Here is a 25,610-nt window from a genome sequence, read left to right as displayed (position 1 = left end):
GCACTCAGTGCCACGGCCAATCTCAGTTTAAAAACCTCCAGGGATGGGGAATCCGCCCCCTTTCTGGGCAGCCCATTCCAATGCCTGATTATTCTCTCTGGAAAGAATTTTTTTTTCTGAACTCCAACTTCAATTTCCCCTGGCAGAGCTTGAGCCCATCATGCCCCCTTGTCCTATTGCTGAGTGCCTGGGAGAAGAGACCAACCCCCACCTGGCCAGAACTTCCCTTCAGGTAGTTCTAGACAGTGCTGAGGTCACCTCTGAGCCTCCTCTTCTCCAGGCTAAACAACTCCAGCTCCCTCAACCTTTCCCTTGTGCTGCCAAGGGTTGGAGTGTGTGCCCACTCCACTGGTGTGGGCACAGGAGTGCAGTGCCCGAGCCAGCTGGCACTCCTGGGCTGGAGAGCCTGCACTGTAGGACACACAGGCTTTTGCATTATTGCTTCTCTCCACAGAAAGATCATTTTTTTGTTTTAAAGTTGTTGGTACGTAGAGCTTCAATCTAGATTTTTAAACTCCTGCCCTTTTAGTCTTATTTGTGACCCAAGCTCTTTAATGGAACTTAGACATAATTTCTTGTATTTCTATGTTAGTACCTAAACAGACATAAAGAAATCCCATGTAAACCATCTCTCCCCAACATTTCATCTTTTGTTAGGCTAATCCTTTTTCTTGTAGCTGTTTTTCTCTTAGGTTTCCAGAAACAGGCCATAATAGACCACCTAACTAATTCAGCTGGAAATCATGAAATAGTTCATGACCTTATGAAACAAACATATTAGTTTTCCTACTGCCAGTTGAACTCCTTAATCAGAGGGTCGAGGAAATTCTCTCTAGAGACTCTGATCTGGTTGCTTTTCTGTTAATGAAAAGATTCCCAGAAGAATGTAAAGACTTTTATGTCTTCCTGCTTTCTCCTGATTAACTGAGAAGAGCAATTTTTGATTCTATCTTCTCAACTAGTGCAAGTCTTACACTATTTTGTACTTTCATTTCTTGGTAGTAGTTAATACATCAGAGATACAAATAAATACCTCAATTTCTTCTATATATCTCGAAGTTACTGGCAACTTTGCAGGGGGTGTCTGCCAGGAAACACGAATATGCAGTGCAGGAACATTCCAGAGACAAGTTTAGAGTGTTCTCAGTCCTCTGGTCACACCTGCATTCTAAAAGTAGGTTTTGTATTTGATACCTCTCCGTAGGGACATCCCAGTGCCTCAGGAATCATCGGTGCCACTGTGCAAGTCAGGCAACAGAGGGGAGTGTGTGGTGCTTTTGGCAGGCCTGGCTTGCTGCTCTCCAAGCCCAATTGTGTCAGTGTGCAGCATGTTCGAGCTCCAAGAGACCACCAGCGTTAAATGCCTTCTCTTTCTCCAGCCATGGCATCTGTTCCTCCCTGGTATTAGTACCTGGCACTGTGTGCAGTTGGCACAGCTTTCACTTTCTTTGTGACTTCCGTTTGCAGTGAGGCTGTAGAAGCAATTTTTGGCCTTTCTTTGCCTGTTATGTTTTGAGTAGTCCCTCTCCTCAAGCAGTGCCAACCAGCAATTTCACGTTTCAAGGGAACATTAGCTGTGCCCCACCAATAACCACATTTGGGTTTTCTGGCAGCAGCCCACTTGCTTGCTCCTGCATAGTCGTATGGGTATGTCCTGTGCATGTTGTCCTCACCTTTACATAGGCATGGGATCCAGTTAAGAGGATGCTTTGCTCCATGTAGGTGCAGAGTATTTGGATTGTCCTGATAAATGATGTGATGCCTCAGGTGCTCGAGCCAGCCTGTGTGGCACTTGGGTATGGGCAGGGACTCTTCCACAGGGCTGGTTTACTTCTGGAAACGACACTATTTATGCTAAATAAGGCCTTCCAAAAGTCCTTGTGATAGAAGTGATTTGGAAAATCCAGAGAGGAGTGATATCCCGTTTGTGGGAAGAGATTACCTGAAAGCCTTAATAGTCCTGGAGATTGCAATGAGGGTGTTTCCACCTATCACAGAGCTCTGTGCTGGTCTCTTGTGCAGTGATTCACAGCACTGAAAACTGCCTTGCACATGTGGAAAACTAATTGTTCTGAAACCCCAGAAAGAATGAGGTAATTGCTTTGCACTGTCTCCCAGTGACAGTGGCATGTTTGGGTGCCAGGGCTTGATCTGTGTGGTCACCAGGAGCAGTTTTACCCCCAGACCACTCTGGGAGCAGCCATAGCCTGATGGTACCTCAAGCTCCACCTTTCACTGAGTGCTCTCATAACAAGTGTGTGAGCTTTGAGAAATGCACAGTTTTACTGTGCAATAACCAAGCTGTTGAAAATTGGAACAAAAAAATAAAGTGTGCAAGACTTTGGCACTGGAGGCTCTGCTCATTCAGAGGAGCTGTGGCTGTAGGTACCAGGTATCTATTCCAGAGGGACCAAACTGAGGGCAGTCTGTGTTTTAGAACCAGTAAACATCTGTCTAGCAGTGAGAAAGTCTTGGATATTTAGGCCAACACACCTTTTGGGTCTCACTATGTCTTTATAACAATACTCAAGTATGTTGAAAAAGCCCCACACCGCACCCCACAGCAAGACCCTTACTTGAAAAGACTCCAGGGGTTTACCTCGTCATCCAGGGTTGATTTTTAAGACAATATTGTTCAAGCTGTTGTTTATTTTTACTGGAAAGCTTTATTATTTTCTAAGGAAAAATGGTGTCTCTTCCTTATACATCTTTGCAACACTTCACAGAGTTTCAGCCTGAAAAAATAAAGCTGGATGCTTTTTTTAATGTGGCAAAGACTTTGTTTGTTAGAATAATTAATTGGACCTAATTTAAGCAATGTGGACTGTCCCTGTGGGTCTGTCTTGAACAGAATGTTGATGGTTACAGAGTTGTCACTCAAAGCTGTTTTGCAAGTGCTTTGTGCTGTAATCCATCCTGGGAATTGTGCACTACTTGCTGTAGCTTCCAGTCATCCCTGTCCGTGTTAGTGGCTGATCAAATAAATCAGATAACATCGTTTCTGCTCCTGCTCCAATGGCTGTTAAACCTCCAAAGAACTTCAGATGGTTTCAGTTTTGTGACAAGCCTGGCTACCTGCAGATGCACAACTGCTGTGGCTTTTGCTTTGTAGATTGTGAGAACTGGTTTTATAAATAATTTGTCCTTGGAAAGCAAATGAAGGGTATACATAATGTTGTTGAAACACAGCCGTAGTTCTTCCTTCAGTTATCTTGGCCCAACTCCTGTTAAAGCTGTGAATTGATATGTTTAAGTAATGGCTGACAGGTTTGAACTTGGCAGATATGAATTATATGAATCATCTTTTGGAGTTCTGTTTTGATGGAAGGGGAATAAGACTGATAGGCACAGCTTTTGTAACACATCCAGCCCCAGTCCTCAGGGCTTTTCCTGCTCTTCTGGATCATCTTACCATGGTGATGCTGGGTGTCCCTCAGCCTTCTACTGCACAAATATTCCAAAGGACTACTTGCTTTATTTATCTCTCAGCAGAAGCCTGGTGGTGTCATAAAAGGTTAATACCACATCTGGTCTCCAGCTTTCTACTGGCCAACTGATTTAGTTTTACTTGAGACTGCTTGCTTTAACAAAGACTAAGTAATTGTACCCTGTAATTACAGTGTATAAAATAATGTGTAACTGTACTGAAACGATGTATACAGAAATAATAAATAGCTAAGTTTAATTACCAGCTTATTCAGAAAGAAGTTTGAAGGTGAAATATGTAGTGAACAGGTCAAAGTCAAGCCAGCAAAAACTGTAACTGATTCTGTGAAGCATAACAACTTAATTATTTTCTATAAACTCTTCCATGTAGTGTTTTCTTTAAAAAAGGGTAGTTGTGGTTTAGGACAGCAGAGTGCAGGGCTGTTCTCTAGTCTGTTTTTAATCAATAGTTTTGCAACTTTAAGTGGTGCTGGTTTGTAAATGAGAAAGCCAAGGCTGCTAAGACTGAAATGTGTGCACTGTGGTTACCACTTCGAGGGATTTTCGTATGTTCCCCAGCACAGTCTACAGAAGGCATTATTTGGGATTTCATGGCAAACTGAACAGAGCAGACAGAACAAAAGATTGTATTTATTGTCGGCCAGTTGTGTGGTTATTAAGGTATCTCCTAAATGTGTGCACCTCCTGCCTTTTTCCCTTTGCCTCACCAGCCTCTGAAGCAGGTGAAGATAAGCAGCCTGTTTGAAACTTGATGTTATTTCTGTTATTGATGCCTACAGAATCAAACACCAAAATAACCCAAAGTTAATGGTTTCAATGTTCAATAGTCTCGCCAAAGAGCTGTGTATTTCTGCCTCTTCTGCCCATGCAAGATTGTATAGTAAAGAAGCTGTTGAAGCCTGAAAAAAGAAAATGGAATAATAAGAGTGTCCTGTGTGATTGAGGGTGTGGGTGTGCTGGCTGGGGCAGCAGTTTCAGGGGGGTGGTTCTTTCCTGTATAATTGCAAAGCTATGCTAAGGCTGACAGAATAGGTTTGTGCATATAAAAGAACAAGCAAGACTAATTTTCATGCCAGGATAGATGTCTTCAGGTGGGATTTAATGGTGTTGGTTCCTGTTGCTGCTGTTGGAAGTCAGTCTTCCAACAGATCATTTGGAAATGGGTTTTCCAATGCATCTAGGCTTTGCCCACATTCCCAAATTAGAGCAGTGAGTCTGCTGCTCTGACACTCACATTGCACCAGGCTGTCTCATGTACAGTGTTACCTGTGGCAGCTCCCAGCACAGGAGGAAAGGCTGGATGTTCTTATTCTTCTGAATCTCACTTTTAGAACTCTTTAAACCGTTACAACTTTTTCTAAGTTTTTTGAAGGTAAAAACAGTCTTGAATTACTCTTTGAATTGAGCAGAGTGTTAAAGGATGATGGGAGTAGCCTGTAATTAATCCTACTCATTGATTCCTGGTTCATCAGTGACGTCCATAACTGTTGGGTATGGGCAGAGAAGGACAGACTTCTTTTCACCTTGGGCAGAAGTTTCTATCAACAGGTACTTGCCAGGATATTCATGTGATGATGCCAATGTAGGCAAACCCGAGGAGACTGTTAAATAAAGACCTTGCCCCTGTGAACAGTAATGGAAAGATGCTTTTTCTATCTGATCTATACTCTGACAGGCCAATGAGCTGTAAGGGCATCATACCCATTCCTTGCTATCAAAGTGAGCAACTCAAACTTCCTTTCCTCCCTCTTTCCAAGACCGACTTTGCTTTCTTATCTCTGGATCTGTTTTTCGCCCTGCCTGGTTAAAAGCAGTGAAGGAGATGAGTAGAAAGCAAGAGTTGCTTCTGCTTGACCAGATTCTGAGAGCTTTCAGATTTTTCTCTGGCCTAAAATGGTTTTGGGCCAAGCTTATAGTGATTCCTGCAAGTGGTGGTGGTGTGTGGACATCACAGTCCCATCAGCCTGATGATCTGGTTATTAACTTGTGATTTCTCAGCAGCTTCATTAAGAGTGGCTGTGTTTGTGTACAGGAAGACTGCCCTTCTAAAACCAGTAAAGCACAGGGAAAAGCAGGGTATTAATAAAAAACTTGGCCCCACATTCAACAGAAGGACAAATAAGGAGTATAAGAAGGAAATGTCCAAGCACTGGAAGTTTTGCTACCAGCAGAATGTCACAAAATGGAAATGAAGCTGAAAGTTACATTGTTGTTTACAAAAGCAGCTGAATGAATGAATGGATTTTGGGTTCTGTCTTTGCAAATGTGACACAATTTCCTTTGCACTTACATTATTTTTAAAAGTAATCTTAAGAATGAAAAAAAAACAACAAACCCACCTGCTCATCTTGTGTCGTGATCCTTTTTAGGCACTTTGTTAATATTCTTGTAAATATGTCAAGATCACATCCAAAAAGCTCTGAATTTTATAATCTGTGTCATGTAGATGTGTATCTGGTTGTGACTTTTCTGCTGTATATGTTATTCTCTCTGTATCCCATTGCAAGTAATCTGTACTTAAATTCCACTGCTTCAAACTATTAATATGTTGTCCTTTATTTTGGAAAGCCATAAAGATGCAGAAATCTTAAATGGACAAAGAAGCCTGAAAAGGAAACTATTGTTCAACAAACTGTAGCTTTCATTCATCCAGTAACTCTATAATAAGTGCAAGATGTTGAAGGGAAAGGAGCCAAATATTAGCGTGGCCCTGAGAGACCAAACAAATATTGTAGCTACTTAAATTTGTGATTCTTCTTTTGTCATGACACTCAAATCTAAAATGTACACAGATGTTATTTCTGTGCAGATTCTGTATAGATAGTTTTGCTTCGTGAGCATTGTTGAAACTTTCAGTAATGTTTATAATACAATGATTTTTTTTATTTGTGAATTTTTAAAAATTTAAATCCAGCAGCAGTGAATTATTGCAGAATGTAAGGAAACAGCAATAGAGTGGAGAACTGCTGCATTGGAGGGTGGTCTTACCTGGGCAGTGCCAGCTTGGAGTGTGATGACAGTGACAACAGCTTCCCTTTTCCCCAGGCCTGTCATGGTTTGCACTGAGCTTTAGCACTTTGGTCTTTGAGGACATGGAGGTCCAAACGTTAGGTGGGCTCTGTCTGAGCCTCAGCTGCTGTGAGGCAGAAATGGTTCTGTGTGCCCAGAGGTGTCTGGTGTTTAGGTTGACTGTTTGGGGAAAATGTTGCTATGCTAATATTCTTGTGTTGGACCTGTGGAAAGAAAAGAATGTGAGTTTGGACTGATTCATAATCCAGCAAGTTGGAAGTTGCTTAGCCTTGCCTAATGCTCTCCATCTGAGCCCTACAGCTGGTTACAGACTATGGATGGCAATAGCTTGTGAAGGGCTTGGATGAGAGGGAGGCAAATGAGCTTTCTCCATGCATGGCTATCATATGTCAATCCAGATTTTCTTGGAAAACTCTTGTTTGTGTTCCCTGAGACCACATCTGCTGCCTGCCGTGCACTGTAAGAACACCAGGGTTTGAGATGAAGGCAGTCCTGAATGCAGGCTCTGGCACTGCCACGTCTGTGCCAACTCTGTGCACCTCAGTGCATCCTCTGCTCAGGTCTGCCCTTGAGGGTATGTTGCTGTTTGTCTGGGACCCTGACAAAATAATTCCTTGGAATACACCCAGAAAGATTTTTTTTGTGGCAGAAAGAGCAGCAAATTGGTGTGTGGCAGTTGTGCATTTCTGCTTCTTGTTCTGAGGATGAGGCTGCAGGAGAAAAGGTGGTGGCCTGGACACAAACTTGAAGAGCTGTTGCACCTGATTGGGCTAAAATAGAGGTGACAGCAGTTTCAAAACACAAGCAGCTATTGCTGCTGAAGGGAGGTAGCCTAAGTCATTGAATGCAGTGTTTGTGGGATGTGAGGAATGAGCCAAAGCTGTAGTGCCTGTGCTGCTACATCAAATCTATTTATTCTTCCACAAACAGACCTCCAGGTAGTGAAAAAGTAAAGGAGCTATTTGGAAAATGCTGGTACACCAGTGTGGGGCAGTGTGATACATAACCTCCTGCATCTGTTTCTCCCTGTAGCACTATTCTTCAGAAGAAACACTAAAGTTCTCCAGTTTCTTGTGACATGCAGAGGCTTTAAGTCAGGATTAAAACCCACTGAAAAAGTCGGTGGTGTTACACTGGTGCAAAACCTGGTGTGAGACAAGTCAGGAGATTAGCTCAGTTGGTTAAAACTTGGTTGTAATAATGCCAAGGTCATGGGTTCAATACCCTGTGTGAGCCATTGATTTAAGAGTTGGACTCGATGATCCTTGAGGGTCCCTTCCAACTCAGAATAGTCTGTGAATCCTTTGGGATTTTTGTTGCCTTAGGCATAGGAAAGAGAAGGCTGGGTGAAGAGAAGGAAAACATGCACTCACCTTCTGTGTCAAGATGGATGTGTTTCTGTCAGGAGGGAGCTATTGCTGCAGAGCAGGCTGTGCCACGCTCAGGGTGAATACACAGCAGTGCTGTACATGCAGAGCAATGTTTTTCTCTCTGTGTGTGCCAGACTGAGCCCAGGGCAGTTTTTAGTGTATGTGAGGGGCAGGAGAGCTGGTTGGTGTTTGGCCAGGCAGGCTGTGGTGCTGCAGCCCCAAACCCAGCATGGCATCCCATCATAACTGGGCTTGGCTCCAGAAGCGCGTTGCTGAGCCCCAGCAGAGCACTGGGAGGGTCCCAGAGGGGAGTTGTGTCTGACCAGCTGTGTTTGCACTTGTCCAGGCCCAGCACTGGGGGCATCAGGGGTTTGGTGAGCACATGATAAATGGCTTGAACAAAATTCTCCCTGTGGAAGGTGGTGTTGCCTGAATTTCATTGAGTTGTTACCAGTGTGTGAATTCACAATCTGAATTTGGCTGTTGTTTCACTTTCCCCGTCTAAAAGAGGGTTCTGAGGAACATGAGAAGGAACCTTATTCTCCATCTTCCTGTTTATTTTAATACCTAGTGGAAGGCAAAAAAACCCCATGATGTCTTAATCAAATGTTGTGGATTATTTTGGTTAAGGCTTATTTCTGTTCAGAATGGATATATTTCCAGTTTATTCTGTGCTGCTGGGGGGTTGTGTGGAAGGCAAAGGCAGTAAAAGATGATCAAATTTATTTTTTCAGTGTATCTTCAGGCTTAGAAATCAGCTTTTTGTGAGTTCCTCTCTGTCTGATGTTGGCTGTATGGCACTGCAGAGCTGATCTCCTGGACAGTGGTGAACCTTCCTTGGGATTTAGAAACTTCCCACAAAGTGCCACACAAGGTGCACTAAAAGCACATAATTAATCACTTTAGCAGCTGCCTGCTCTGTACAGCCAGAATGCAAACTGTCTATTGTTGCCAGGTCATTTGACTGCATGAAGCCCCATTATTTCTAATTTAAAGATCTAAGAACAGTAATTTGATTGTCTCAAACATCTTCTAATGCCTTAACAATGAAAAAAGACCTACATATTCCCTTCTGAAACATCGCTGACTTGAGTCATGAGTCATTTTTTGTGTCTGAGCAGTGGTGATAAGGAAGCAAATGATACCTTGTGGGTGTTTGCAGCACATCTACAGACACCAGCAATATTTTTGTGCTGTATTTTTCAGTGTTAGGGCTCTTTCTGCAGCAAGGAAGCTCCATGCCATCAGTTTTTCCCTTATACAATGGAAAATAAATGACATTATTAAATATAATGATTTCATACTCTCTCAGAATAATGCAGGATTTTTTTTAATTAAATGCAAAATTTTTATATTAAGAGACTTGAAAACAAAATGCTTTGTGATCTCTAGGCTACAATGTGGTATCCCAGGAATCTGCTGAGATCTGCTTTCTTTGGATGTATGTCATCATTGGTTAGTTTATTCTCATCTTTCACTGGGGCTGTTATTCCTCAGGAAAATGAGGATAGTTGCGTGTTCATAAGTGAATTTAATTTAGTTTGCAAGGAAGGAGAATGATGCTGCAGTTCTGCCTTTATGAATTTGGAAGGTAAAGGAACAGCATGAAACTGTTGGCATCGTAGAGGACAGTCCCTGCTCCCATAATTTAGTGATAAGCTGAATATCTGTAAGGGAGTGTGCCTAAGGAGGAAACTTAAACCACTGTTTTCATGTTGTGAATATTTCTATTGAGCTTTTAGTATCATAAAAGTTATGTTTAGTTTTCCTCTAGAAATAAACACAGAAGTGATACGACAAAAAATCTTCTAATAGTGTGCAGTAGCAAGAAAAAAACTGCATTTACAGTTTGTTGTGTCAAGATTTCCATCATAAATCTAATTTTCAGAACTGTTATCAGCTATAAAAGTACTTCAGTCTGAAACTTGTCAAGGTGCTTCTCTGCCCAAGAATGAACTGTCATCTTTTTCAGAAGAAATGTATCTGGATTCTTAATTTCCAGGATTTTATAAGCACTTCCAGAGCATTAGTTGCTGTAATACCAGTGGGAATACTGAAGTGATGTTTCTGGCAGAAGGATGCAGCATGTGTGTGCAAAATACTGCTGATTTAATATACAATGAGATAGGCTGTAATATCTGTTTAGTCAAACCCCACTTTGGGGTAAAAGGGATTGTAATGCTTATGGAAACAAGCCCGTTGGCTGCCCAGGGAGATGTCACAGGGGAAGGCACCGAGCAAGCTTTGCTGCACAACTTTGCCAGTGGGTGCTAATCTGGACTTACATTATTGTATCTGCTCCTTTGTTGGGCTGATCTGTCAGTGACTTGGGTTTGTGCTGCAGTTCAGTGAATCGCATGGGGATGTTCAGATGAATGCAGAGTAGGATTAGACCAAAACCCCATTATCTGGCCAGTCCTCAGGAGGTATAAAGTGACAGGTCTCCTGCCTTGACTGGAACAACTTGCCACCCAGAGGAGTGCAAGAATGATTTATGTCAGAGGCTTTTTGTTGGAGAGCTTCCAAAAAAAGCACTGGGAATGGTGTGGATTACTGTCTTCTGTGTCATTAAAAAATAATCTAGAGAACTGATCCTTTCCTTGCCCCATCCATGAATTTTAGCACCGCAGTCAGTGGTTTTGGTGTATAATATTTGCCATCTGCAGTTTGAAATGTCTTAACTGTGGAACTCCTTAAATTTTTTTTTTTTTCCTTAAGCCACTTGAACATGGTATGGTTAAAGGAGAGAATGTTTTCCTGACTTTATTTCTTTCTGGTTTTGGGTCACAGCAGACTTGATGTGAAGTCCTCTCCAGCCGCTGGCTGGTGTCCAGACCTGGGCAATGTTAACAGAGGGAGAATTTATTCACACAGTGTTTTTCCTTCATCCTGGTATTTTACCTTGCAAGACGTGCCTCTCAGGCCACCTACTCACAGCACTGTGAAACAAAGCTTCATCTTCCTTTTGTGTTCATTTATCTCAGTCTTTCATTGGGCTAGAGGGACGTTTTGGGAATGTGCCCAGTTGAATGCCCAAATGCAGTGTCAGTTCTAAAAGCCACCTTACACAAGGGTCTGTGTGACTCCTTCCTTGGCTCTCAAGTTTGGGTCAGGGTCTAGCTAGGGAGATCAGAGGCATCTTTTTAAAAGAAAATAGTTATGTGTTGCCTTTTCTATATGCACAGGTAGTATTTAGGTGTCTTTCTAATCCTATTACTGATGGAAGCTGTATTACTGTAATCATATTGCAGATTTCATGTAACTTGATGTTGCTGTTCAGGACAGTGTTAGTCCTGTGACTGACATGTCTGGTGCCTGCTATTAACTTATAATTCTTTCTCTCTCCTGCCCCCCTTTTTTTTTTAGAGGCCTTTGAGTCTTTGCTTCGCTTTTCTGAAAACCGCACAAGTTCCCTGTTTGAGACAGCTTACAGACCTATGGCAAAAGAAGCAGCAGAGCCTGTTAAGGAGCTTTTTACAGACATCTCTCTCTATATTCTGGGTGCAGAGACTACAGTGGAAAGTGCAGTATTGCGGTTCTTTGACAGTCTCTTTCCTCTGGTGTATAGTCGGCTAATAAACCCAGGAATTACAGATCTGTCAGAGGACTACACAGAGTGTCTGCGGCTTACAAGGCAAGACATAAATCCTTTTGGACACTATTCTAAGAACATGGTTACAGAGCTGTCAAAATCTCTTTGGGCCAGCAGGATGTTCAGCCAGGCCCTGAGCCTGGGCATTGAAGTGATAAACACGACGGAGCACGCGGCGCTGACGAAGGAGTGCAGCCGGGCGCTGGTGAGGATGCAGTACTGCCCGCACTGCCAGGGGCTGACGCTCATCAGACCCTGCGTGGGGTACTGCCTCAACGTCATGAGGGGCTGCCTGGCCAGCGTGGCAGAGCTGGATGTGCACTGGAGGGAGTACATCTCTACCCTGGAGTACCTGGCCAACGAGATGGCAGCGTCCCACGACCTGGAGACGGCGCTGTCGGGGATGTGGAGCTCCATCAACGAAGCCATCCTGCACGCACAGCTCAATGGGCCACAGCTCTCTGCCACGGTGAGTGCCCCTGAGGGTTTGCTGCACCCATTCATCTGCTGTCTCATTGGTGCATAAACATTTAAATGAGTTGGGGTTGTTGTTGCATCATATCTTTAAGAGGACATGAGAACATTACAGACAGTTATCATAGGGTTCAGTAGAGTCTGCTTTGAAATGAAAGGATTAGGAGGGGAGTTTGTTTCTTGAGAAGCGACCCTGTAAAGCAAGCAGAGTGCTCTGCCTTGTCTGCACAATTCTCCTAACAAAAATGCAGGGTCTATTATACTTGATATCAATTGTTTCCCTGGTGTGTAGTTGTAGCATATGAGAACATTCTACAGGAATTACTATAAGGATCTAGAAAAACAAGTTTCTAAATAAAAGCAAGGAAATTAACTTTCAAAATTTTACAGTCCCTTTACTTTTGTGTTGACTGAGGCATCAGGAAGGTAGTACAGGTCTATAATAAGTACACCTATCCTACACAAGCTGGAAGAGAGCATGAAAAAATTCAAACTCATTTGACAGCCTTTATGTAAGTAAAGAATAAAAATACACTTAAAGTATATCCAGTTTTGTAAGTGCTGTAGATTAAGGAGGAAAGAACTAGGAGGGTTGAACTATCACATAAATAATTGCAGCATAGACTGGCAGGTATTCTCTCAAGGTGTTGAAGATTAGACCAGAATTTACTGAAGTGACTAATGAAGCAGCTGACTACATTTGTATGAAGTTCAACACAACTGTCAGTGGAAAAGAATGTATCAGTGTGGCCTTAAGCAGGGTGAAGACTAATCTAAAAAGTGCAGATAGATCTGCCTGTCTTGAAAGTAAAGGAAATCTTGCAGAAAACAAATGACAGGAAAACACAAATCAAAAAAATGTAATTGCTGTGCAGAACTCTGCTCAGCATATTCATGTAAAAGAAAAAATAGTCTAGAGGGTCTACACAAGGAAGCTGTGGCAGAGGATATTCTAAACCAGGGAATTATTTTTATAGGAGAAAAATGCCTGAAAGCTTGCAGCCTTCCAAGATCCCTGATATTGCAGCTGTCTTTACTGTAGAACACCAGACTGAGCCCAGAGGTTTATGGTCAGTATAATATGCAGATAATAAAAAAATCCAACCACTTCTAGTAATCTGATAAAATTTGACTTGATAGTGCTCGGTTCATACTGCCTCAGTTTTCCTTTTTGTTTCATGATTGACACTTGTGTTTGCTAGTTTGTCTGACATCCAAGGATAGATGTGAAAAATTTGCAAGAAGAGGTTTTTCCAGGTTCTTGAGTAGTGCATGGTGGGCATTGGAGCCTGAGTGCATTGCGGGTCTTCCTTGTGATAATGTCTGGTTGGAAGTGCCACCACGTATGTTAGGGCAGTGTGAGACTTGGAACATGCAGTGAACAGTAACAGTGTTCATGCATCTGCTCTTATTTTCACTCTGAAGTTGTTTTATGAGAGTCTACAGAGGAACTAAAATCAAAGTACACTGTTGGTGTGTGTTGGTTTTCTCTGGCTGTAGATTAGTATCTCTTAAGTTGCTGCACGGCTTCATTGCTGATTAAACAGCAGTAATTGGGAATCAAGTTAAGCTTTCTGACTACTAACAAAAAGGGTCTGGTATACTTGTTACAAAATGCTAAAACATAACTCTGTGTTACATTTGTCAGGCTCATAGATAGTGTGCAGTTGCTTAACTTACTGAGGGGGGAATTCATAATCCAGGTGAATATTGGATAATGGTGGATGAACTCAATGAGTGTATTGCTTGGGGATGATTTGGAAGTAGAATTCTCTTTACAGCAACGATCAGGGTCAAGATTCTCTTTAATTGTTATTCAAATAATTTTATTTGGGACTTCTCCATTCCCTTGCAGTACTTTTAAACATCTTCCTTCTTCCATTTGGAATGAATTCAGAAAGTGCTGCTGTTTGAAACTCCATTAATTCCCTCCACCTCAAGTAATCTTTGTTTTCTCTTGCTAGCAAAATCTCCACGAGCAAAAGAAGGTTGTGTGTTGTTTTAGGGACTGCTCAGGTGGATGGCAAAGGATGTTTTCTGTTTTAAAATGAAAACCATGTGCCAGTGTGTGTTACTCTCAGCCCTTTCAGTTGTTATCAGGGTAAGATTGTATTTGGAAGACTCAGCCTGTTTTGCTATTTCAACAGACATTAATTTGATACTGATTTAAAATTTTCCTGATTGCAGAGGATAACCATTATTTAGAAAATTGAGACTAATTAAGCTGCATTTCCTTCTCTGAAGAAAGGGAAAGTAGTTCCGTGATCAGCTTCAGGATTTCTGTCTGGAGGTGGCTCCTTGAAATTCAGGCTCAGATTCTCAATTACACTGAGGCCATTTGATTTGTACCCACTGTATCTACTGTTTGTTTTACTTACAGGATTTTTTTTCTTCCCTTAGAGAAGATACCTTCTCTTTTCCCTTCAAAAATATGTGGAGACCTTTCTCTGTTCATGCAGTGTGTTCTTCAGCTTCTGCAAAAGTCAAAATGTTTAACTTACATGCAGTTTCTATTACAAATGCTCTAATTGGTTTCATTCAATTAGGAATAATCTATGGAAAACTCATCCAGGAAAGCAGAGCACTCCTAGTAATTTTCATTTATCCTGAGGCAGCTTAATTAATGCACCTGCCCTTTTAGGAAACATTTTACATTTTGAATAGACAGTCTGGCTAAAAATTACGGTTCTTTTCTTGTCTTCCTGCCTGCCTGGATGATAATGAATAATGGAAAGTTAGATTGTGTTTTCTTTAAAATAGGGTAGGGGCAAAATAAACCAATAAAGCACTTAGGGTACTTTGCTCAAATGAGGTGCAGTCAATTGATATTAAATCTAAAAATAAAAATCCTTTTTGTATGGAGAGTGCATAACTTCAGGAGCGTGGCCTCTGCTGATCCTGTCCATTACAGGCAGGAGCATTGCCTGATTTGCTGGGATGGCGTGTGTGAAAGGTCACCTCTAAGATATTGGCAATCCCTGCTGGGATTCCTGTGGAATGTGCCATTTGTGCAGTGGTGCTGGCTGGCATCCAGCTCACTTATCCTGATGTGGCAGCCCCTCTCTGCAGCCTCAGCATTGTCTTCTGCTTCGGCTGCTCCATCCAATTGCTGTCCTGTGGGTGGGAGCCACACACAGAGTTTATTTACCCTTCCTTATCATTCTTGAGACCTTTTCCCTTTGCTTTTTCTCATTGTGTCTTTGTGTTTCAAAGCTGGTCTCGTTTTTTCATGTGATCAGTGTACCTATCGCTGTACAAACTCTGTGCATAATTCCTGATTTTTTTTAAATTTTTGCTTTTTATTCAAAGTGAAAGTAAAATACCCTCAACTGAAAATGTGAGGAGGAGCAGAGGCAGTTCTGCCATGTGTGTGGCCACTGGCACTTCAGGCAGGTGTGTCCCCAGGCAATGACAAGTGCTGGCTGTGCCCATAGTGTCCCAAGCCAATCCAGGTGAGCTGTTCAGGTACTTGTGTAGGGCTAGTGGGGGCTTGGCTTGCAGCCCATCTCCAGAGGGACAGGGGTCATGCATGGGGTATGTATGTATGGCCAAATTTCATGAACACAGATTTGGGAAGGGCTCTCTCTCCCCACATGGGTGTGCCCTCCCAGCCTGTGCAGTGGATTGTTTGGGTGAGGCACAGTGTGCAGAACTGGCCCCATCGCTTAAGTCCTAAGGTCCATTTGCCACGGCCGAGCGAGCTTGGACAGTGACAGTGAAGTTCCTCAGGACTGTCACAGCACCTGGTACTGACCGGGGCTGACCCTGCTGGGCATCCGAGATGTGACGGGATGGGATGGCAGAGAGGCTTGAACTGCCAGGGGACGGTCCCCACTGAGACTGGAACTCAGGTCCTTGGGATTCAGAGTCCAGAGTGCTCTCCTTTACACCACAGGACTGCCCATGCATGGGGACAGCTATGGGAAACAGGGTAACATAAGGGGTAGAGAGGATTTCTGTTGGATCAGAGATGGTGGGAATCTGACCAGTCCCAGAACTACAGGTCTGCACCTCCACTGATATATGGGACATGTGCTCCAGTTTTGCCCTCAGTGGGGCTTGGTCATCTTGCTCCCACAATGTCACTGCTGCTTCCTGCTCTGGATCCAGCAGGCACCAGTGAGCTATGGAATGGGTTTCCTGCTGGACTGGGGAGACACTCATGAGTGTTTTGCTTTAGCTTGGCAAAATGCCAGTTGCCTGTCAGAGCCCCCACCCCAACCAAGGGAAAGGGAGGAGGAAAAAACCTCTAGAAGTAGAATTTTGAAATCACAAGGTTTTTATATTTACACAGAAGAAGAGAAAATTAAAATCAGAATATGATACAAAACATATATACACAAATGTGAAAAGAAGTAATAACTTTACTGAGTCATCCAACCAAATAATACAGATACCAACCACCCAAAACCCCCCAAAAACTCTTCCAGAGAAAAATCCCAGCCAGAGAGCAGAAAAATTAAAGAAAATGTTCACCTCCCTAGATAAAACAGTGGGGATGGTGGCAAGGCCTGATCTCAGCAGGGCAGGGCAGGGTGGCCTCACAGGTCTAAGACCAAAAAGAGGCAGAAGCTCCACCTCCCTCTCTTTTATACTTATTGATGATGTGATCCTGGGTGCCCTCTGGCAGAGGGGTTTGTTCCCTGTCCCACAGTGTGCTTGGGGGTGTGCTGGGGGCTGGCACAGGTTGTGTTTCCCTTGCTGTCCTGGGGTTGTGCCTCAGCCATGGGAGCTGCCAGCTCTGGTACTTGGTGCTCTTCTCCATGTCTTCATCCCAAGGGCAGTGAGGCCACTGGCAAATGCTTCCTTAGAATAAAAAAATTCTGTATGGCTCACGTTGCTGTGTGTTGACCCTGAGATTAGCTCAGTTGGTTAAAACTTGGTTGTAATAATGCCAAGGTCATGGATTCAATCCCCACTGTGGGCCATTGACTTAAGAGTTGGACTTGATGATCCTTGTGGGTCCTTCCAACTCAGAATAGCCTGTGTTAGGGTTCCCTTTGTCAAGAGCAAAGCAGAGACAAGATTTTCAAAGAAACATCATTTTATGGTCTGAATTTCTCAGGAGCTGACTAGAATTGGAACATTTAATTACTTTTTGTTTTAAGCATGATTCCCAGGTATAGCCTGAACTTCTGCTCCACATGTGGCTTCTTGTGGAACTTGCCTACCTGCCCATAGAGTGGAAAAGGCAAAGGGATGTGTGTTAGCAGAAATACCTGGCACATACTTCTCTGTTCTTATTGCAAGAAGTCCATAAGCATAAAGTACTTATCTTGTTACTAATGTTATAATGGCTGAAAAAGCATTAAATGAAGGGAATGAAAAAGCCACAGACCTGATATTTTTAGAAGGGCCAACCATTATGCAAGAGCAAAGTCCAACATATTGTGTTTCATGATTATAGGAGTAATAAAAGCAAAAGCTAATAAAAGGCCTAATAGGGATTATAAAACCAAGGTATGATCAGAGATTAAGCATTAATAGAATGCAGGAAGATCTGCCTTGAGGCAGTTAATTTCTTGCAGACAAGCTTACCAATTAATGTGATAAAAGTGATATAAAAATGTGACAGAAGAATAAACTTTAGGGTGAGGAGCAGGTAGAGGCGGGAGGAATTCAAGATGGTGGAGTGTTTAAGATGCAAGATGATCAGAACTTTGGTAGTGTCAGGAAATCGTGATTGTGAGAGGAAAAATCTGATTAAAATCAATGACAGTTTTTCCACAAGTTGTGAAGACATGAAGGAGAAGGATGGATGATACTGAGAAGAGATCCATTAATTTAGTTTAAGGTTGTAATGGAAGAGACTCTGATGCCTGGTTTTGGCAGATCATTTGAGTGTTGTTTCTTAAAAATCTGTGTAGCTCAGAAGAAATGTAAGAAAGGCACGAGAAGGTGAAAGGTTGTAGCAGGGACTGTTGTCCTTGCTGACCAAGAAAATACAAAGAAGTGGGGCTTTCATGCCTGGGAAACCACTTCTGCTGGGATCCTTTGCAATGAGGGATGTCACTGGGACTTGGGGAGGCAACTTGTACAGAATTTACAGCAAATTAGAACTTGGAGCACTGAAAAAAATAACTGAAAATACTTAGATGGTTGTTCTTGGTGGCTGGTTCATCAATCTCCCATCAGTGGTTTTAAAAATTTTGTTCCTGTTGCACAGCAGGCAGCAGGAAGTCAGAAAATGCCCATCAGTCTCCACTGTCTTCTGAATTTACTCCCCTGAAGCCATTTCTAAATGCATTTCTCTCATCATTTCTTATGTCCTCATTAATGTTTTGAAGCAGAAGTTGCTCTTTCTGACCCCTTCGAGGTGCTTTGCACTGACAAAAGTGGTTCCTTCTCAGGTGAGTTCAGGGAGAGGCTCAAAGGCACAGACTACCTGAGCCACTTAACCTGTAGGTGGGGGATGCTGGCAGAGCTGGGAGGCAACAAGGAGTCTGAAAAAGGAACAGAGGCACTGAAAGAATCTCTACTGTTTGGTTCTTGCATTAATTTTATGAAATATTTGTATTTTGTTGTCCTATCTTGGAAAACAAAACAGAGGGAGCTCGTGTGATCTGTTCAGTTATATCCAACAAAAAGTCAGGGATAGAGGTGCAGAACTAGAAATGAGGATTATTTTTAATTTCTTGCCATTCTTAGTGCAGTACTCAAACAGAACCTCATTTTTAGAGATAGATTTTTGTGTCCTTGCAGGCACACATGATGCAGCCCCTGCACATACTTTTAGCCACCTGGAAGTTGCAAGGATTTGTTTACTGTTGCATTTAACCAGACCAGGTGATCCCTGCTAGGAAGCAGCATGTGATACCTTTGGACTGAACAAGCAAACTATGGACATACTTGCTGGGTTCAGTTTAAGGATGGAAGGGGCATCTGCCTCTGAAAGAACCTCCTTGGTGTATCCTGGAATTCCCATGTCACTGTGGTGGGCTTGAGCCAGAACTTACAGGGGAAACAAATATGAAACTCTCACTATTATAAATCTTCTGGTAAAAATTCAGCAGTAAATAGAAGGCTTACAGAAAATAATTTAGGTGGTCTTAAATTATTAGTAATGGAGCAGGAAAAAGAAAAGTCCTGAAAAATAAAAGGCTCAAGATCTATTCAAATAGTCACCTTTAGGAAAATAAAAGCTTAGAGAAAAGAATGCCAAATTTGCAGCAGCAGGAGATTGATGTGCAGTAACCTTACAAATTTGAAAAGGAAATGGCAGTACTATGAACAAAATAACTTTGTGCTGAGTGAGTTCACAGCAACAAAGAGTTTCTGCCAGCCAGTAATGAACTGCTTGATTAATGACATTGAATGGTATCATAAAACACTCCTGGAGACTTTGGAGAACACTCAGAGCTGAACTCAGGTGCTTCCTTCCTGCAAGTTTTCCAATTCAAATGATCAACACCAGCTGTCAATAAGTATAAGAACAGTACTTAGCAGAGCTTAAAGCAGTATATTCAATTCCTTGTGGTTAGGTTGCTGAAAATAACTGTAAAAATGGACAGGGAAAGTTATGTTTGTGAAATATTTACACTGGAAATGTTACTTTAAATGACATTTTGCTTTTTCTAAGCACTTAGCAGGAAACCTCTGAAAACAAAGTGGAGGAAACCTCAGCCCTGGTGAGGTTTCTGTGAAAGATCTCAGAGCAGCCCTGATGGAAGCTGGTCTGATTTAGCAGCAGATGGGATCCTGCATGACACAGTCACTCATGTTGAAGGCGTGTCCTTGTGTGGTTTGGTCTTGGGACCCAACGTTACATGAATGGGTATCAGGTTCAAAGCCTTTGTGAATGCAGGACAAGAAAGGACCTTTTGAAACCAGGTGAATTGCACTGAGGGCACTCCTTGTAATGTAGTGACCCATTTCTGTGCAAAAGGGAGAAGAAAGGTTTTCACAGTGCTGTAAGAAGTGTAAAAATATGTCTACATTAAAATTTTGGTTTATTTCTCTTGGGCTTTATAGTCATTAAGATACTGCTCTCATCTTACAGTCAGTCAGGAGAGAAATTTTAGAAAGGAGCAGTGGAGCTGTGTATTTGGAATCAGCTGAATTTCATGGAGTATGAGCATCTAATTCTTGTAGTCAACTTTGGAAGTCCTGCCACGTGCTATTTGCTTGATTTAAAAGCGTTTTGACACTTGAGTACTGTAGAAGTATTTCTGGAAATAATCATCTAAATTGTGTAATGCATTTGCCTCATTTCCATCTGTTACAAAAGTCCTCTGGAGGATTACAGCTCATGTAGTCTTCTTGAGCAGCTCTTCAAGGGGATCCAAGGAGCTTTGTGGCACTTGTTGGTTAATGACAGATCTCCTGTGTGCAGGTGTTGGATGCCACAGAGCAGCCTGATTTTCTGGTGCTGAGGATCATCTTGTCTGTACCAATGGAACTGCTTGCAATTTAGTATTTATGCCAATATGAAGTAGGTTAAGTTAAAATACATATTTCCAAAAATATAAATTATTATTAGTTGGAGCAGGAATAAAAGATGCCACGTAATTACACTTCAGTTGGTTCTGAGAGATACTTCTGAGTATTATCCAGCTGTCATGTTGTTTGATTAAACATATAGTTAAGAATTTGATTTTACATCAATTGCATAGCCTTAAGTTTGGTTTTGCAGAAGTGATGATTTATTTGGATGTCTTTTCATACCCAAAGGCATTCCATTGCAAGTCACATCTTGCCTCCCAACTGGCTGCTGACTTGCTGATAGTGTTTAACCACACTATTAACAAGTCATTAATCTGTAGTGAGATAAAAAGCCCTTTTCTGCCTGGTGGAGCAGTATTCAAGTTCTACTTCTCATTGCCTGGATCTTGTACTTTGTGTAAACATGTAACCTAAAGGGTTTATGTTAAACATGGGTATCAATGGAATTGATGGGTGTAGCTTTTTACCTGCTTTTGATCTGAGACCACCTTGGATTGTGCCTACCATTTGTGGTTAATTACTGTGATTTAAGGTTTTGGGAATGATAGTGACTTGGGGCTGCTGCCTTTTACAAAGGCTTCTGTCTTTGAGGGGGATCACAGCATCATTCTCTTTTCCCCCTATTTACAATGAAGACACACTTGTTTGGCCTAATCTCACTGCCCAATGGTTTGTGGAAAACGTGTCATATTTGTCTGTTTGTGTGGCCCCAGAAATGCTGAGTGTGTTCAGATGTGTGTGCAAATTGGTTCAAAAGTGATGATATTCTACATGATTAAGGTGTTTCTTCTGGTTGCCCACACATATCCTAGAGTGTGGTGCAGGGCCAGGAAGTTAAATAGAATCACAGACTATTCTGAGTTGGAAGGGACCCAGAAGGATCTTCGAGTCCAGCTCTTAAGTCAATGGCCTATACAGGGGATTGAACCCATGACCTTGGCATTATTACAACCAAGTTTTTGGAACATCTGTGGTGAGTAAAGATAGCAGGTTAAATGTGAAGTCAAGAAACAGTAACCTGCTTTCAAAGAGAGAGAACTAAACAGTGTTGTAAAAAAAGGAGTTTTTAAAAATTTGTTTACTTTGCCTTATGTCTACCATCAGCATTTGGGGAAAATAATCCAGATGCAGTAGATTTCTGAAAGGTACATTTTATTAATTTGTTGTTGTTTTCTTTAAGGTTAAAAACAATGATACTGCATTGATATTGATTCTGAATACATGCCTAGAAGTGCATGGTTGATGGTCCAAGTGCCTTGGCCACAGCAGGGACACTAAGCCAAGCCTGTCCCCTTGTGATGTTCAGAGCAATCAAGACTAACAAAGTGTTCACAAGCACATGTGCACACGTTGACATGCACAGCCCAGTGCTTTCCTTCACACCTTCAAATGAAGCTGCATCTGGTTTAGGGTGTGGATAATCAACTCAGTTATAGAAGTTTAGTTCATGTAGCAGGTATTTTTATTTAGTAAGAATGAGCTGATTAGTTCTACTATGGAGTTTGGTTTTTCTCAGAGGACTGTGTGATCATCAGGATACAGCCACTTTTTCTCAAAACAGCTGCTTTGTTTCATTTTGTTTGCCAAACTGAGGCTCTGGAATTTTTCAGCACCTTATGGTTCCTAGAAATTTAGATCCTGGGAGATATAGCACCAAGTGTAATTAAAATTATTATGAAAAGTAATGCCCAAAGTCATAACTTGTGTAAAATATGGTGAGAATGATGCTCATTTTCACCCCAAAGCTGAAAATGCTGAAGGTATATCCTGAGTTGTAATGTCTGTGTCCTGGCTGACTTTAGCTCGGTGCTGTGAGAGGAGGAGGATGTGCCCGTGGCAGGGGATGAGCTGCAGAATACAAGGCCTGTCAAAGCCATAATCATAAACCTGCCAAGGGAGCAGGGCCGTGATTTCAGAGCCAGGGATGTCACTGAGCACTCTGTCTGCCTCAGAATACGATTCTGGTGTCAGCACTTCACCATTATTAGAGTTGAAAGATGAAGGACGTAAATATGGGAAGAGTCCAGGATTTTACTTGAAGCACAGCACTGAGCAAGGCAATCAATGGTTGGGATAATATTTATGGAAATGATGATACTCAGGATGACAGATGATGTGCTCAGTGTTGTGTACGCTTTATTCATTGTTTCTAGTTCTTTCCTTTTATTCTGTGCACTCATTGTAGCCTCTCCAGATTGTGGAAGTTGTCTGCTAAAATTGAGTGTTATTTTCTATTACAAAATCAATTTAAACTACAAAAGAGAAATTAGATGTGCAGGTTCTTTTATGAACCTGACTTTCTGTATTGTGGCTTGTTAAATATGATGGCTTTTGTAACCACAGTGCTTTTGAATTTTGGCACTTCTGTTTGTTGTGGTTAATTTTTGGTCTTATAAATTAACAAGGCATCGAACAATGAAGTTGGAGTGTTGCCGGGTTAGGGTCCAGTCCCTGGTAAAAAATGCAGCTCCAGCATATTGGCAGCTCTGCTGCTTGTTATTCATTGTAAGGCGTCTGGCTATGGGAGTGTTAGATGTTTGACAGCATTGAATAGATTCCAGTCAGCCATACAAACTACCTCCAGTGAAGTGGAAAGGACCATAAAATTGTTTTAGCAACAGCTAATTCTCCTGAGTCTTTTAAGACTTTTTTCCCCCTTATATTTTCTTTAACCCTTTGGTTGCCAGTGGAGGATTTGGCAATTTAAACAATGCATGTTCCCAGGTTGATTTCATTTTTTAAAGATTAATTAGGCAAGTTTTTCACTGACACTTAGCAGTTTAGATTTTGTGGGGACAGAAATCCCATAAAATACCTAATTTTTCAGGCTGGAACAGGGCCTGAGCATTTTGACAGTTGTGTTACATCTGAAATACTGGCAGTCACTGGGACAACTCCCAAAACTTATTTTTTGCAATGTTAAGAGCCTCTCTTCTCCTTACCTGAACTGTATATTGATGCCTCAAATCGCTGTTTCTTTGCAAACCTACTCCATTCTACACTGTTGTCCCCTGTGGTCGTTTTCTGGGAAATCAAACAGTTTTAATCCTCTCTAATAAAACTGTGTTGCTTTTATTGCAGACCCATAGCTCGTGTGCTTGTGAGCCATGGCAACATGTGAAGCCTCATTTTCCCAGAGATGGGCCTTGTTGTTGCAGAGTTCCCTCAAAGGCATTTACTACTAGAAATACTAATAAAGAGTGGAGGATAGGGGAAAGAGAAGAAAACATAATTTCTAAACTGTATTTATCAAGCATTCAAGTCTCTGCTTTGTTCTGTGCAGTCAGAGGGGATCAAGAGTGCAGTTTGAAAGATGAGCACAGAGCCCTTGAGTGTTGGATGGGCAGGAGGCAGTGAAAAATGGATGTACAGCAAGAGGATTGAGGAGCAGACATCTGTGTGGATAGTGAAAGGAGATTGGATTATTCCTGTCCATCACGGTGCCCTTACAGAAGGATCATTGCTTGCTCACATGGTGTCACATAGAAGTATTCAAAGATGTGCACATATTTGTTTAAAAGGTCCATTGGTTCTTTTTAGGTAGGGAGACATCTATGCTTTGCCCCTGTTTTCTTTGTCAGTACTTCTTGTTAAAAGCTTCACTTAGTGAGATGGTTTTTGACTCATTGTTATACTGATATATGGAGTTTGCCCTCAGTTCTTGTTCCTAATATGCTCACCATGGTTTTATGTGCTTTCCCACCTTTTTTTCTAGTTGAGTGTGACACTGCTGCCTTCTGTGGAGGCAGAAGGAAATAATCTTTATGTACTCTCTACGAGTCCTGGTTGTCCCACCTGGATGTGGCACTGCAACAGGAACCTGTAGAGCTTGATGGGTTTTTAGCTTCTCATTTTTACCTACCAAGAGCTGGAACTCCTTTGCCAACAGCACAATGGACAACACAAACATTTCCAAACAAGCCACAGAACAGGTCCAGCGGCAGCCCCCTCCTCTGAAAGAGACCACCCCACTGCCCCCTTCCCTTGTGAGACCCCACCACCACCCACTGCCAGTGCTGGGCACCAACACAGGTGGAAATGTGGAGAAAAAGAACTCAGGCTCAAGAAGTTAAACAAGGTAAACTCTCAGGAACAGCACGTTGTGTCTTGGGCAAAGCTCTGATTTTTAGCAGGAATTCGTCATTTATGTTTCTGAATTGGTTGGGCATTGGCAGAAAGGGAAAAGGGCATGTCCAAAGAACTGAAACAGTGATTTGAGGTAATGGAGAAAAATATAACGCTATTCACAGTTAGAATGGGATAAGTTGTAGCTTGGAGAGAGTCTGATTTGTGTGGAAATAAATAAAAAAGAGAGAAAGTAGGGCTGACCCAATAGAAAGAAATGTGGAAGGAATATGGAAGCAACGCAATGGGAAAGATACCTGAGAAATTGAGACAAAAGATACAGAAAAGAGCTAGGAAAACAGTTACAGGGGAAAAAATCCCTTATTTGAAGATTCAAAGAACTGGAATGTGTTTTAAGAGGAAATAAATGATGATGATTTTTGCTGATTGTAGGCAGGTATTAACAGGTGGTCTGGACTGGCTGGCAAACCATGCAGCAATACAAGCTGGTTTCACATGGGTTATTCTGGGCAAACAGGTTTGGTACAACAGGGGTGTCATGAGCCAGGGCCAGTGGCAGCATGGCCACATTCACAGCTCTCCTCAGCCAGGCTTAGCAACTCAAATAATGTTGTATAAACGCAGCTGTGCACATTTACCAAAGCAGAGCAGTACTCTGTTTTTCCCTGGGTGTGGTCTACTGTAGAAATGATTTGTGCATAACACGTCACAGTGTCAGAATTGGCTAAATGTTTGGACATGTATACCAAACTTAATTCAGTGATGCTCAGAAATAGTCCTCATCTGAATTTTGTCCCTTGCAGCTTTTTGTAGAAACAGCAGCAAGCTGCTGTCTGCTCAGAGTTGTCTTGGTGGGCTTGTATTGCCAGAGGTTTTGGGGTGTAGAAAACTGGCAACAGACTTTAAGGAGGTTGTCACATTCGAGGGAGGTTGTCACATTCAAGTTCTAAGTCAAGATTTATCTTGTATATAAAATACGTTTCAGTTCAGTGTCTGTAGTGGGGTCTGTGCTGGGAATGAAAATGCCAGAGCTGTTTGATCAGTTTGCTCTTTCTGAGGCAGGAGACACTACATGCCCATCTCAGATCATTTACTGTTTCTAGTCTGATACACAGTAGAACTCTTGAGTAACTTTTGTTGCCTGAGTGTACTTTCTGGCAGAAGCAGTG

The 25,610-nt window shown here is 42.1% G+C and overlaps 1 protein-coding gene across 3 annotated transcripts in view; it reads left to right on the top strand.

Moving 5' to 3' along the window:
• The window catches only part of LOC139676943 (glypican-5-like), a 346,189-nt gene that overhangs the window by 66,147 nt on the left and 254,432 nt on the right, over window positions 1–25,610 (top strand). For all 3 annotated transcript variants that reach the window (XM_071566406.1, XM_071566405.1, XM_071566407.1), the window contains exon 3: window positions 11,214–11,908. In XM_071566406.1, coding sequence (XP_071422507.1) covers window positions 11,214–11,908 — 695 coding nt within the window. The remainder of the gene's footprint in view (window positions 1–11,213; window positions 11,909–25,610) is intronic.

The sequence above is a fragment of the Pithys albifrons genome, chromosome 11, assembly GCF_047495875.1.
Source record: "Pithys albifrons albifrons isolate INPA30051 chromosome 11, PitAlb_v1, whole genome shotgun sequence".
Lineage (NCBI taxonomy): Eukaryota > Metazoa > Chordata > Aves > Passeriformes > Thamnophilidae > Pithys > Pithys albifrons.
This window is presented reverse-complemented; position numbering and strand designations above follow the sequence as displayed.